The 14,545-nt window shown below is 51.1% G+C and overlaps 5 protein-coding genes across 5 annotated transcripts; 1 reads left to right on the top strand and 4 right to left on the bottom strand.

Annotated features, from left to right (window-relative positions):
• Positions 1–703: 703 nt before the first annotated feature.
• On the bottom strand, positions 704–2,657 carry CORC01_05051 (major facilitator superfamily transporter; the record flags this gene model as incomplete). Its single annotated transcript, XM_022616698.1, has 9 exons — positions 704–990; positions 1,050–1,293; positions 1,356–1,753; positions 1,809–1,857; positions 1,923–1,996; positions 2,050–2,159; positions 2,227–2,323; positions 2,380–2,407; positions 2,469–2,657. 9 exons carry the CDS (start codon positions 2,655–2,657, stop codon positions 704–706), a joined length of 1,476 nt encoding a protein of 491 aa, XP_022476839.1.
• Positions 2,658–4,095: 1,438 nt separating this feature from the next.
• On the bottom strand, positions 4,096–6,935 carry CORC01_05050 (pfs domain-containing protein; the record flags this gene model as incomplete). The annotated part of the gene is made up of 6 exons (XM_022616697.1): positions 4,096–5,449; positions 5,511–5,586; positions 5,841–5,937; positions 6,075–6,354; positions 6,423–6,721; positions 6,807–6,935. The coding sequence occupies 6 exons, from the start codon at positions 6,933–6,935 to the stop codon at positions 4,096–4,098; spliced, it is 2,235 nt and encodes a 744-aa protein (XP_022476838.1).
• A 1,498-nt stretch (positions 6,936–8,433) lies between these two features.
• On the bottom strand, positions 8,434–9,690 carry CORC01_05049 (acetyl-CoA acetyltransferase; the record flags this gene model as incomplete). The annotated part of the gene is made up of 1 exon (XM_022616696.1): positions 8,434–9,690. One exon carries the CDS (start codon positions 9,688–9,690, stop codon positions 8,434–8,436), a length of 1,257 nt encoding a protein of 418 aa, XP_022476837.1.
• A 1,436-nt stretch (positions 9,691–11,126) lies between these two features.
• CORC01_05048 (thiamine pyrophosphokinase) lies at positions 11,127–12,188 on the top strand (the record flags this gene model as incomplete). The annotated part of the gene is made up of 1 exon (XM_022616695.1): positions 11,127–12,188. One exon carries the CDS (start codon positions 11,127–11,129, stop codon positions 12,186–12,188), a length of 1,062 nt encoding a protein of 353 aa, XP_022476836.1.
• A 566-nt stretch (positions 12,189–12,754) lies between these two features.
• CORC01_05047 (uncharacterized protein) lies at positions 12,755–13,982 on the bottom strand (the record flags this gene model as incomplete). The annotated part of the gene is made up of 3 exons (XM_022616694.1): positions 12,755–12,840; positions 12,903–13,587; positions 13,644–13,982. 3 exons carry the CDS (start codon positions 13,980–13,982, stop codon positions 12,755–12,757), a joined length of 1,110 nt encoding a protein of 369 aa, XP_022476835.1.
• Between the last annotated feature and the right edge of the window lie 563 nt (positions 13,983–14,545).

Below are 14,545 nucleotides of genomic sequence, written 5' to 3'. Positions count from 1 at the left end.
AATCTCTCAAGTAGGTTCCCATCGTCAAGTGTTTGATATCTTGCCGTGATACTCGTCAATGACAGCATTAGACACACCTGGGGTTTACCTTTTCCGTGTGTGACGCAATACTCGGCTGTTTCCCATATCTCTACGAGCCCAGTAGGTTGCTGTGAGGTGTGGACTTCTGCTCACCGCTGCTTAATGATGTGACGTTGCTTTAGATACACTCTGGTACTAATAGTTGACGATTACCAGACTGCAACAGACACTCTACACCCTTCTAATCGTATAGCAGCAGAAAGTCACTTCGTTTTCACGTTCTTGACTCCAAGCTCGTAGCGTCTGGTACAGATACCCGCTGTAAAGAACATTTGCCAAGGTGTGATGGACAATGAATATGACGAAGGTTTGATTAAGGCATGGTTATATCGCGCTGAAATGCCCTAGCCATGAACTTTGGGATTAGGCCGGCATGGCTTACTTTCCGTCGCTTAAAATCATCAAAATTACAATTGAACGTGCTATTGTCTTGATGTTATGTTCTATGATAGAATTGTATCATTGAGTTAACTTCCATGGTATCATTTCTGAAGCTCATATACCTCACTCAGATGACTTCCTGCAATCCTAGCAGTTACGTCGGCCCGCCCTTCCATATAAAGAGGCTAAAATAACGCTGCCAAGTTCCGATATCTTTACCAAAAAGCCCTAAATCTGCCACCTAGTAACCATACAAGTTCACGTTCTCAGAAGTGGAAGCCCGGATTCTCCGGTTCTCTCTGATAAGCAAGACACGGATCCACCATGCGCACAGGATCGAGAGGAGGGCGAAGCCGGCAGAAGCGCCGAAACCGATGGCGTAGCGGGGCTCATCGCTCTTGGGCCAGAGGTAGGCGCCGTAGATGTAGCCAATCTGACCGCCGACATTGGTCATGGCGAGAACAACTGCCTTCTTCTCCTTGGTCTGCGACAGTGTTGAAGAGGCCCACCCGATGATGACGGAGTTCACTACAGGGACATAAAGTCAGCAACGTGTCTGGGGATCGAAAGAACGGAAGAGGACAAACCGGCATAAGCTCCCATCGGGAAAATGAAGCAGGCAATATAGCGGGCGGCCGTGTTGAGCGTGGAGGCCGCTACCACGAAGCCGATAATCGCGACGCCGAGGCCTACTGTGATGTGCCATGTTCTCTCATGAAGTCTCCCGGAACTCCAGCCGAACAGGATACCCGCAGCGCCGGCAAAGATGAAGGGCGGGCAGGTCATGACGAGAGTGATGGTCGTGTTGAAGCCGAGAGTCTTGACAACCGTCTATCTTACGTCAGTCTACCTTTATTAAAAAGCAATGCAGAGGTCAAGAAGCGAGTGCATACGGGAAAGAACGAGTTGAAGCTGCAAGCGCTCAAATGGAAATTCTGCATCAAGCAGAAGAGCCACGTCCTCTTGTCGCGGACGGCTTGCTTCAAACCGTCCATGGCCGACGCCTGCTTGTCGTCCGAGTCGGACAACTTGTCCTTTTCCATACGGGAGTGGGCGAGCTCGCGCTCGCGGTCGCTGAGCCAGCGCGTCGTCAGGGGCGTGTTGGGGAGGAGCCAGAAGCCGAAGAGGGCGATGAGGCCGGTGGCGGCGCCCTCGACGATGAAGAGCCAGCGCCAGCCCGCGATGCCGTTGAGGCCGTCCATGCCGGCGAAGATGCCGGCTGCGATGAGGGAGGAGAGGCCGGTGGCGAGGATCTGGGCGCAGTAGAGGAGGGCGATGCGGGAGGCGACCTCTGGGGTGGGTGTTAGTTGAGAGGCGTAGGGGCTGGATAGAGTTGGGGGGCTGACCTTTGCGTGTGTAGAAGATTGATAGCATGTAAGTTGCGCCAGGGTAGAACTGTTTCGTGTGAGTGACAGACTCGGCAACTTGAATGGTGTCGAATGGCACTCTTCGTGACTTACGGGAGCTTCAGTGATACCCAAGAAGAATCTGCAAGCAACAAGGCCTCCATAATTCTGGACCAGAGCCGTGCAACCTAGACGGCCATCAGATATCGAGGACTACTTTCGATTTTGACAAAGGACCTACCCGAGACAACGGCCCAGATCAACATCCACGCGCTCATGTATATGCCAGGTTGGATTCTGGTGATCAACATATTGGAAGGGATCTGCATGAGGATGTAGCCCACAAAGAGACTGCACACTGTTTAGTCGCAGCACACATTATCTTTCCACACTGCTGCTCGGGACTTTCGCTTCTTACATGGAAACTGTGGTGTTGAACTCGGTGCCCGACATGCCCAAATCTTTCTCCAAGTTGTTTAGTCGTGCTTGGGCGATGGCGTTACGATCGACGTAGTCTGATTCATCAGTTCAGCTATCATGATGATGGGGTTTTGAGCGGGGGAAACCGTACTCAGGAAGTACATGATACAGAGTGTCGGCTGTTTGAACGAGTTGTTAGATCAGGAACTCATCCATGGGTCAAAAACGTTGAAAGCTCACCATGATCCGCCAGTCCAACTTCCGCACCAACTTGATCTCTTCCGGATCGGTTTTCCTCGCAGACCCGGTCCAGTCGCGGTTCTCCTCATCCCGAGGAATGGGCTTCTCGTCCATGATGACGCTGTCGACGGTATGGATGGCATGCTCTTCGCGCTCCACCAAAGGTGAACGCTTCTCGCTCGCGGGCATTGTAGACTTTGCTGATACTTATCTCGTGCTCGGGCCAAATTGTGCGTCTTACAAAGCTCATTCCATGGAAGGGGTTGTCCAAATAAAAAGAAGGGATCGGCGGGGCTAAACTCTGCAGTGAAGAGAGTTGCGGTCTAAGAAATAAGCATAAACGAGGATGGAGTCACAGCATCTAGTCGTGTATCGACCAACCCGAAATCATGGACAATCAGCAGAACGTGGTATTTATGAACTTTTCAAGACTGTTGCATCTTTTCCCCACGCAAGGCAATGTCTACGAGTGATCCTCGAATCCGGGGTAACTGGATCAGCGGGGACAACATTTGAGATCCGGTGCATTCTGAAAGGGACAGCTGGGGAAGAGCCATAGGAAGGACCAGGTCATGACGGATTCCGACAAATCGGAGCCGCGAGTCTGGGCAAGGAACGCGGGGTTCTCGGGGGCCAAAACTGGGATGCGAAGGGAGTAGAAAGAAAGAGGCGGTCGATGGAAATGGTTAAGGGCACAGTGGGATCGATGAGACAAGTCAACCGGAGGATAAGCAACAGATAGCGTGCGAGGAGGGCGACAAGACGAGAGTCAGTTAAACCACGAAGGACCACCACCGCCCGCCGCCACTGGCAAGGATGGAGTTGGTCAGCCATTGTCGCTGGAGCAAGAGCACCCACAAACACCCAATATGTGGAATTGGGAAAATGGAACCCCGCGTGCCAAGGCCCGAGGGAATGGAAAGTGCTGGGGCTCGCTTGGGGTTAGTGTGATTAGGGCCTGTTGTGTTGGGAATCTGGGACCGGGGATATGGAAGAATGTGTGTCAGAGGGAGGAATCTGGTTCGTTCGGAAACGTGTCGTGTGGATCAACGATGCATCTTGGACTCTGGAGGCCAAGGACGGCTGATGCCAAGGGAGTCGGGGATTGCAGAATCCTTCGGGGTTCGGAGCGTCATGGCTTTTGTTGCATGATGTGAGGCGGAGGTGTGGGTTGAGCGTGACTGATATAGCATTGCCAACTTGGGCATGGCTGTCGATGAGCTTTGGCAGGCGTTGGGCGCTGGCTAATTGAACTAGCAAATACAAAATACATAGATGAGAAATACAGAAATTGTATTTACAAAGAATATAGCAACGATGAAACGTGAGTCGCTCGTATCTGCTTTCCCTTTTCAGTCTATGAGGGAATGTTGAGGCGAACACACCGTGGAACCCATGTGTTTACCATATGTATGTTTTGAAGCTACTGTGGCCTGCACTTGGGAGAGCCATAAATTGTTTTATATTGCCAACGGTTTGCTCGATATATAATCCAGAGTAAGATTTTGACTCAGCTGCAGCTCTAAAATTTGGATACGCAATGTGTAATGTTATTAAAATCATCGAACCAACCGTGCGCCCTGTATGTCGAAACTCGCTTCTTTGATTCCCACTCAACTTCTTCTTGTCACAATTCATCCTCTTCGTCACTGCTATTGATTTCCCAGTCCTCATTTTCAGATTCAACAGACTCGGTCTGATCGCTCTCCCCTTCATCTGAATCCGTATCAGTCTCGGGATCATAGCGTGACTCGGTGTCCCACGGGGATGCGGCCATTTTCTCTCGCAAAGTGTCGACAACCTCGTCCACGGACTCCACTGCTGCCTCCCACATCTGTTCCCGGATCTGCAAGCCGATAGTTTTATATGTACCCAGAAGCTCATATTGTTTCCACTCTTCACTGTGCTTGATCAGTGGGCTTAATGCAGCCGTGGCGCCTCGATGGTCTCTGTCTTTCAAATATTGGCGTAACCAAGTCAATCGCTCCTTCTCAGCAATCAAGTTTCTGTCTCTTATCGATTTCAAGAGAGAAACAAACGCCTCTTCTCGTTCTGGAGTTGGCTGGAGACTCCGTGTCCGATCCCAATCATCCATGTGCAAGGAGTAAATAAAGCAGCGCCAGGGTGTGGATTTGTAAAGATCAAGCATTTCTGTATCAATTCTTGCCAGATTGAGCGTTGACAAGTACCGAATCGTCTCAGTGGTTCCAAAAAAAGCTGCTTGGTGAAGCAAATTAAATCCCATCCATGTCGAGCAAGTCGTCGTCGTCTTAGCTCCTGCCTCAATCAGGCACTGCACGCCAGCTAGGTCCCCACGCTCAATCGCCAAGAAAAGCGGGGTAACTCCCCAATGAGTCCGTGACTCGATGTCTGAACCAGCTTCCAGGAGGATTTTCAAGCCCTTTCGGATAATGCAAGCTTCGTTGTTGGATGAAGTTAGGTAATGGATGGCATTATAGCCACCTTGATCATTGATCTTTATTGATGCACCCGCAAAGATCAGAGCGTGAATGATAGTGGCCTGGTTGTTGTGCCCCTCTTTAGCAGCAGCAGCCATCGCAGTGCGACCAGTTCTGCCAGTAGCATCCAAAAAGCTACCAGCGTCAATCAAGTATTGTACGGTGAGAACATGGCCACTGACGGACGCAAGCATCAGGGCAGTCCTACCCTGCCAGTTGACCTCGTTGACATTACATCCTGAACGTACAAGTTGTTTGATGATATCGAGATGGCCTTGTATCGCAGCGATATGTATCGGTGCTTGGCCGTCATAGTTCCACTGATTGATGGCCCAATTGTAGTCTGCTGCAGCTCGAACTGCACCATCGATGTCGTTCTTGGAGACGGCATCATGTAGCGGTGTTTGGCTGGCATTCACATAATCTTCGCCTGCAGACAGAACTCGGCGGAGAAGCTGCGTCGTTTCGTCAGGTAGATCAAGCGAGGTCTCAATCTTGTTGTGCGCCTTATAGAACCAGGAGCTGTGTTGCAGCCAAAGCTTTCAGTCAGCAGTTCTTGAGTTTGACACTTTGAATTACGCACACATCAAAATTATCGTTTCGAATCTGGTCTTCCCAAAGCTGGAGCATGTAGGCGAGTGCATCAGCTGATCCGGTCGCTATAACCCACTGGTCAAATGATCAGAAAACAAGATGCGAGCATCGATAGCAACGGGAGTCATGCCTCTAATGAAGTGACGCCAATTGAATTTGTGTCATCTGGAAACACCGGACCATGGTGCAACATCCACTGCTGAATTACTGTCCTTGAAGGGAATTCAACGGATCTCAAAAAACTTGAGTAAAAGGGAAGCACCCTGACAGGTCTCAACGACGCTCTAAGCCCAAATGCAGCATCCACTGAGGCCTGCACCTGGACTGCTCTGGAGCATAGCCAACTCGGGAATCGGTACTCGAATGTCACCGATGTCCTGGCCTTGCCTCTGCAGCTGCTCTCGGTACACTTTGCGCTGTTTTGAAATGTTGATTGCCAGTCGTGTTTCAAATAAATACTTCCAACTAGGCTTCTAGCCCAATTCGCGGTGTTTAGCGAGGCTGGTTTCGAAGCATGGCACCGGCACCAACATGGATTTGGGCATCGGCCCACCAGAAAGGCCGAGGTCTTTACAACCACATGAGAGGATTCAGGAGTTGATGGCTCGATGGTCGGGAATGATTGAAGCCTCGCCAACGCGTCTTGCTTGCTATCCTCGGCTACCTGTTGTGGAGTGCTGTCGAGTTCTGGTGCTTCCGGCTCTTCCATATCATCTATTGTTGTTGGCCGTGTCTGGGTCGAGCTCTCCTGATGGTCTGCAGGTCCTGAAGTATCTTGGAGTAGTCCCCTGTTCGGCCGGAGCTCAATGCTCTCTACTCGCAAAGCGACTTGTCTGCAGTACCGCACCATCTTATTAGCTTCTCTACCAAGATACTGCCCTGTTGAAGGCACGAAGCTCACTTGATTGATTGGTTATTGACCGCGAGGAGCGCGATTTGAAGGTTGTCTCTGGCTTCACGCGCCTTACGCCGACAGTCGGAGAGCTCGGATTGCAACCAAAGCCAAGCTCCCTTCTTGACCTTGACTTTGCCGTCGGCATCCACAGCTCGTGTGCAGCGCTTGCAGATCTCTTCGAGGCTTCTCGTTGAGTCTGTAAGCTGGAGCATGGCTATCTCTAGTAAAGGTGTCTCGCATTTTGATCCATCAGTAACCGCACCCTCCTGAGCAATCTGTGCTTTGATCAATCTGAGAGCTTCGACCTGTGATGCCACATCAAAGATCAGCCCGTAAACTTTGTAATATGGAAGACCTCTCGTGAACTGATCTGGAAGGTTCGTCACAGACCTCGTTGTGAAGCCATCTCATCTCGCTCTCTATGCCTGGGATCGCTCGCGCAATGTGAACGATATGGCGGGCGCCGCCGACGGCTTGGCCTATGGCGATGAAGCTGGCTACCGCCCCAACAACTTCCATTTCGTGTCGTCGGCTTAGTGAGTACCGCTCAAAAATTCAGGGAGACGTTGCAGATTCTCTGGAGGAATCGTGAAGGGATTTGGGAGGGGGAATAGGTAAAGGCCTGGGCAGGTTGCCGACTTGCTCGCAGCCTGATTTTGGAGATTCGAATATCTGCACCCCTGCAGTCATCCTCCAAGCGATGGCGACTGCACCAATGATAGTTGAGTAGGTAGTGCAAGAATGTCGCCTGTGGCGCGGCGTGAGATATGCAGACGCCTCACTTGGCGGCCGCTTGTAAGCCAATGTCTATAGATGATTGGCTGTATCCAGTCTGCCTTGTGCCATTTTTGAGAAGCAAGGCGTATCTTGCAGCCACTCAGTGAATGAGGTGGCACCAATGAACCCCAGTATCTACAGTCGATGTACGGATACGTCTTGTGGATTGTGTCACCGCACAATGCTCAATTTCTGTGGAAGAATGACCATTCAAGGTCACCTCCCTGTCAAGTCACCATCATGTGTCCATATGGAATCAGGTCTGAACAAGAGATGGGAAGAGGAAGCTCTCATCTACCTAAATTACCAACCTAGATTGCTCTGGCTAATGTAGTTCATGTTCGTTTAGAGCGCTCAAGTACAGTTTTGAATGCCGTATATTGTCTTTTCAAAAGTCGACTTGGTCCCGTTTAGGAGTATCCTAGTTGCTGTGTGTTTGAACTCCGAGCAAGCTTTCGGGGTCACTTCAGTCGGAGTCGTCAAAGTTTGAATCAAGCCGAGGCTTGAGATCATAGAGTTCAATCAGAGGAACTATTACTCAAGGCAAGTAGTCGTGTCGCTGCCGTCGGCCATCGTATTCTCATCCGTGTAGTTGGCGCGGAAGGTCCATCAGTGGCCTGGCTCAAGCTTTCTACTCCGCCAATTACTTTTTTGGAAGGCGTTTAACCCTGAATTACCAATTAACCTCAGAGGAGAAGCTGCTGAGTGACCTGAGCTTGATTACTTCGAGGTGGTTCGTGGGTAGCTCAGCAAATGTACCTCCATGCAGGTAGAAAGGGTAATTGATACGGGCCATACGCCATCGCGGCAGATTCACAGAGTTGTGAAGTGGTGATTCGGCACGTCAGCTTGAGTCAATTATTCTTTTGAATGAATGGCACTCGGCTTGATAAGCTGGGCGCGGCGCCCGATAGCAAGAAGATTGATTTGGCGGACATCTTCATGCCGCCCAGATAATGCACATAGCAGCCTGTAAAGACCCACATGTGCGTGTAAATCCTGACAAAGTGCACGATACCCTCCTCGGGAAAGCCGCATTACTGAAAACCATAGACCTTCTCTGTAGAAATCGCTCGATCGCCAGAAGGATATCGTGTTCTCTCCTCTCGGCTTAGTAAAGCGACATCATGTAGAAAGGACGCAACAAGGTGCAGAAGATCACGAGGACTTTGCGCTGCGAATACTGGAGCGAGGAGGTTCCGGGTCATTATGCGGTACACTTCATTTTTACACTAATACTCTACTCTCTGACAAACAGGCCAGCCATGCCCATTCCTGTGCCGACGCACATGCTCACGACGCCGACTTCACCTCCAGATCTTCCGAGGCCGTGGAGCAGGGTGCTCGTCATGCGCGCACCAGTGGCACCAAGAGGGTGACCCAGCGCAATAGCGCCACCGTCGGGGTTGACCTTGCCATCCTCGTAAGCCTGCTCCAGCTCGAGCGCTCTCAGGCAGTAGATTGCCTGACTGGCAAAGGCCTCGTTGATCTCCCAGCGGTTCACGTCCTTGTTCTCCAGGCCGAATTGACCCAGAAGCTTGGGGATCGCCAGCGCGGGGCCGATACCCATCTCGTCGGGAGCGCATCCGACGGTGGTGGCTCCGACAAACTTGCCGATGATGCTGTCGGTGAGACCGAGTTCCGTGGCGGTGCTTCGGCGCATCAGCAGCGTCGCGGCGGCACCGTCCGACACTTGCGACGAGTTGCCTGCCGTGCTGGTGCCGTCGGCCTTGAACGCCGGCTTCAGCTTCTGCAGGGCCTCGATCGCCATGTTGGCGCGAATACCGTCGTCCTTGGTGACTGTGATTGTCTGCTCCTCTCCGACCTTGTTGCCCTGCTTGTCCGTCTCCTGGAATCTCGTCGTGACGGGGACAATCTCCTTGGCGAAGGAACCATCCTCTCTCGCCCTCGAGGCGTTGTGGTGACTGCGCAGCGCGAACGCATCCTGGTCCGCACGCGAGACGCCGTAGCGCTCTGCGACGTTCTCGGATGTGATACCCATCGCCATGACGCAGTCTCTCGCGTCCTTGACCGGCGACTCCTTCAGGGCGGGCCACACGTCTACGGGGATCGCGCGGCTGCCGTAGTTTCGGGTCATGCTCTCCATTCCGGCGCCGATTCCCACCGATATCGTTTCGGTCCTGATTTGCGATGCGATGAGCGCAATAGACTGCAGCGATGACGAGCAGGCGCGGTTGACGGTGTACAGGGAGGTGTCGTTGGGGTAGCCGACGTGGTTCATGGCCATGCGCGCTGCCTTGGAGCCGCCGAGCTCCGAGAGGACGACACCGACGGCGACATCTTCAATCTTCTTGGGGTCGAGGTTCGGGTTGGCGTCGAGGGTGGCCTTGAGGACGGTCGAGAGCAGTTCTTCGGGGTATGCGTCCTTCAGCTGGCCACGGTTCGACCGGCAGACGGGTGTCCGCAGCGACGACAGAATGACGACGTCGGAGGGCGCCTTCTTCAACACGGACGAGATTCCTTTGGGGATAGACATGTTTACGATGTTTCTCGGAGCTACGGCCGTCAATTGACTAGAAAACGTCGAGACAGGATACCAGACTTGTTGTACAGAGAAAAGGGAACAGAGTTTAGAAAATAGCCCTCGGCCAAGGCTGTCTCGAAAAAGAGTCGGGTAAACGTGAGCGATGTCGCTTGGTGACCGGGGGAGCTTGAACGATATCTTGCTAGTCAGGGAGAATAGCTCTTCCCCTTCTTCCACTCAACTTCCCCAGTTTGATCCCCAAAGCCGAGGTGGGGGGACCCGCATACCATGGCAATTGGGTTCGGCAACCACACACGGAGCTCTGAGCTCGGTTCCGGGGCTAAACGTTCAACCGGCAATCGGGGTCGGCTTCTACACCGAGAAATACCGAAGCTGACCGAAACCACACCGATCGTCTTAGTTGGTCACAACGCCATCATGGACCAACAGTCCATCTGACACAGTATACATCATGTACGCTAAACCAAGTGTAACGTTAGACGAGGAACTTGAAAGACTTTGGACAATGGGCTTCTTTCAAGGTGAACACCATTCTAGCTCATGCCATGTATGCTTACTGTCACAATTGCTGTTTAAAAATTAAAAGCCAGAGTCTCTACCACTGTGTTGTTTACCATAATATTTGGTAAATGCGGCCGAATAAACGATTTGATAAAAGTCTGTATATTGGGTGAACTCTCAATCTTAACCCCGTACCAGAATTTTCCACCTAATCTAAGCTCAGAATGGCTAGGCATTTATCGGTGCGGAAATCAATGCTGCAAAGAAATTTTACCCATCTGCGTTGGTAGAGGAAGGTCGAGTCTACACTGCAATCTTGGCAATAGATCATATAGTCTCTAGATCAATGATATCTGTCAATATGTCTTTCAATCCCCCAAGTATTAATGATGATGTATAGAGGATGTCAAAGGACTTGTATTCCCGATTTGACAGTCAGCATGCAACTTGTCTATACTCGGAGGGAAATTAGCTCTTTCACCAAGCTTCGCTGGGTGTGTATTGAACGCTCGCACGCATGATTCCTTCAACGAAAGCAAATCTATTCATGAATCACATCAAGAAACATAGTGTTTGTTAGAATAACTCTGATCCAAGCTAGGCACTAGTTTCTTACTGCTAATATGCACCCTTTCGAGCGATCAAACGAAGCTGCAGCTTTGCCAGGGAGAAAAGGTCGTGAACAGACTTTCGAATGCCTTTTGTCTTTTCAATGCCATTGAAATTGTTTAAATCAGCCCTGGAGACGACCATGTGCTGTTGAGTTGTTTGGGCAACGCTGTTGCAAACCGTCAATACTTTGACAGAGCAAACCGAAACAGCAAACTTCGTACACTATGTTTTAGCCTTGTCGTTCCTCTATCGGCTTGGAAAGAAGGGTAGAAGAAGACAATTCTAAATCATCCACAAAACCTCGACTGTCCACCATGTCCACTCACACAAGTTTGCTAAAACTTGTAGAGACCAACAACAAGTTCAAAACAACTGACGAGTACGTGGAGTTTGGCTACCTTCATGGGAACAATTGGAGGCCACTAGGAATTGTCAGTTTCCAAAACGCCCAGCATCTACGACAAATGGAACAAAGGTTGGATAGATGGCTGGCCTTTCCACAGAGTAGTGAGGGACTGAATCGCATTCAACTGAAACCAGACCATCTGAAGACTACCGAAACTTTCATCAATGCGTTCATGGCCATACGCGAGGTTCTTACTTCAGAGGGTAGTGGCCTTGCGAAACAAAATCTGGGGGAATATGGAAACGAGATGTGGCCGTTGTACGGCGCCGATATCGAAACCGGTTTCTTGTGTGGCTTGGCCCCTGTCTTCGGTATAGTGACCACTGGTGTTCACCTGAATATCTACAAACGCAATGGTGACGATCCGAAGGACTTTCGCATCTGGGTTGCGAGACGTTCCGACAGCAAGCCAACCTTCCCCGGCAAGTACGATCAGTGCGCTGCTGGAGGATACCAGTTCCAGCTTCGGAGTGAAGGCTTGGTCTACGGTGAAGTTCACGATACTTCTGCATTTAAATGCCTTCAACGGGAAGTAAAAGAGGAGATAAAGGCCGGTCTGCCCCGTGGGTGGGACAATTCAGTCAAAGAGGCTTCAGCGATTCAGTTCGCTGATGTCCGGGACAAGCGGTGGGGAAATACCCATCTTCATGTTCCTGAGCTTGGCGTCAAGGTGACGTACGACCTCGAACTGTGGCAAGACTGCAAATTTGTCGGCAATCCGGAGGAAGTCAAGAACGTCGAGGTCAAGACAGTGGGGCAGATTGTTGACCTTCTTCTCCGAGACGAATTCAAGCCGAACTCTGCACTCGTTATGGTCGACTTTTTGATCCGACATGACTGTCTCAAGGACTCTCCGCACGCCTCGACGGAGCAGATTCAAAAGATGCAAGGAATGCTTAAAAGGCACGAAGCTGTCGATAGGCTTCCTCACTGGACGAAAGAAAGAGAGACGCCAAAACCCCAACGTTGATACAGGGAAGAGCAAGAACATGGTTGTAGGTCAATGAAGCCCCTAGGCCTCGACGGGGATACTTTGCTTAGGGAAATGATACTCCTTTCCGCTGGGATTCGGAAATGCGGGCTTGGCACTACCGGTGCTGATTCAGATGTTGGGATACTGTGTTAGGGTAGTGAGCACAACAGACGTTTGGACTCTCGTTTGGGAACTGGGATGAGATTGACTCTTGGTCAAATTTCTGGGTTGCTTTCTTGAGCAAGCAAAAGATGGTATTCTTGCTGGCGGTTATGGTTACTGGGAGAATTTTGGCTTTGATTTGAGAGGACGTAGGTCACGCTGTCATCTTGACATCTTGACCATACTTGAGAGTGGATCCAGGTACTCCATGTTTGCAACAACTACGACAGCCATATACTTATTTGATTACATGTAGAAACCACAAAGTTCAGTTTATGCAACATCGGAAAACTACCATATCCTTGATTGTACACTGATCTCATCTACAAATTTCCGACATAAGTGGGCATTCATGAAGGTACCTTGGCCCGCCGTCGGCCTTCCAAATGTTTTCGGGATTATCAGTTGGGTATCTCATCAATACTCTTCACTTGAACCTCTTTCACCCCGTTCAACTTTCGGCGCATACTGCTGCTCGCAGCGTAAACTAAATCCGTTAGAGTCACCGTTTCACATCATTCAATCACGACTACAAAGCGGAGAACGTACCAGCCCGTCGAAGCCTGTTCGAGCTTCCCAGAGGTTGCAAACTCTTCAGCCCATGCCACGGGTCAACGCGAGCATAGTCTTCCCAAAATCGCTTCCTCTCGTAGTCGAAACTGTCCTGTTGCGGAATCACGAGCTTGGCGACAGTCTGCCAGGGGTACTTGGACTCATCCCACACGGCGCCTGAGTACTCTACAGGCTGATCGCTCAGATTCTCCAGCAGCTGCACTTGGAAGAGATACTCTGCATCGTGGTGCGCGTGAAAATTTTGCAGCCACTTTTGCAAGATGGCCTCGTCGTGTTCTGGCTTCACGGTCTCCTCATAGAGCTTCTTCTGTGTCTCGGTAGACGGGACGAGGGAGTACTTGATGACGTAATCTCCGAATCGGTACGCTGTCTGGGAGTACTGCCGCGTGGACTCGAGGTGCGTGTTGCGGACCTGGTCGCGGCCCAGTTGGAGCTGGGCATCATGGCGCGCGTTGAGGTGCTTGTTCAGCTCGTCTTTGTTGCCAGCGTGCTTGAGTCGAAGTCCGATGATTTCCTTTGTCGTTTTGGCGTCGGCGAGGTCTATAGCCGGGGTGCTGTTGAACTCAATGTCCTGGGTGGGGGTGTCCATGCCTGCCTCGAACATGTCTCCTTTGACGTTGAAAAGCTTCATGGCGAAGCCTCGGGGCTGGGGGATGCGGTCCTACAACGTGTAAGCACAGCATTTTGGAAAGACGAAAGGGAATAGTAGAAACCAACATCCAGACCTGGATCACCAGGCTCTGAACTGTATCGGCAGGCTACGGGGTACTCTCCACCGTGTTGGAATAGTTCTGTCTGCTTCAGGTGGGGAGGCAAGTCATCAGGGACGATGAATGTGCCTTTAACAATGCCCTGTGTTCTGGCATGAGTACCGCCATATCCGTGCCGCGTCGAGTTCCATGTTCTGCGCTGCCCCTCATTGATCAATTCAGCAACGGCCTGGATGTCCTCAGCTTCGTTTGGCGGCACTTCCTCGACCCCTGTCGCGTCCCAACGCATGTAGGCGCGGGTGGAGAGGTCCTCAGTTGGAAGGATGTTGCTGATGATGCTGGCCATGGTGTGTTGGCCTGAGATTGAACACTACTTGAAGGATACCGTTTCTCAGATGGGGTTTCTAGGATTTCGGCATATCAACCCTTCTCATTCTGGGGATCATGTCAGGTATTAATGCTCCCCCAGCAGCCATACACCGCATCATTGCCGTTACTCCAATACTGCTGGGGTTACAAGATCGCCTCCGTGATATTTGTGTAAAGGGCGTTGGCTCATGCTAGATCAGGCGCTATGAATCATCCGACAGCGCTACATTGCGATGGCGTCGAGTACCCCGCAACAACAGCTCTGGGTCAGTGAAGCTTGTGAGACACTCTTCCAAATCCTGGATACCAATCAGGGGGTGCCTTTTGCAATCCATTCATCCGAACCAACGTTTGACGGCCTATGGATATGTCGAGCCATGTTCCAACGGGATATCACAGTTAAGATAGTTGGCTGGAATTATATTGGTCTTGCATGCAACGTCTTGCATGCAACGCAGAAGATAGATGCGTGTGCATATGGCTATGGTCGGGTCAAGCCAGATTTACGTCTAGGTTGATTCTACTCTGTCCAGCAAAGTT

Source organism: Colletotrichum orchidophilum (genome assembly GCF_001831195.1).
Source record: "Colletotrichum orchidophilum strain IMI 309357 chromosome Unknown Scaffold_34.1, whole genome shotgun sequence".
Taxonomy (NCBI): domain Eukaryota; kingdom Fungi; phylum Ascomycota; class Sordariomycetes; order Glomerellales; family Glomerellaceae; genus Colletotrichum; species Colletotrichum orchidophilum.
The sequence above is the reverse complement of the archived record's forward strand: the minus strand, read 5'-3'. Positions and strand labels throughout refer to the sequence as shown.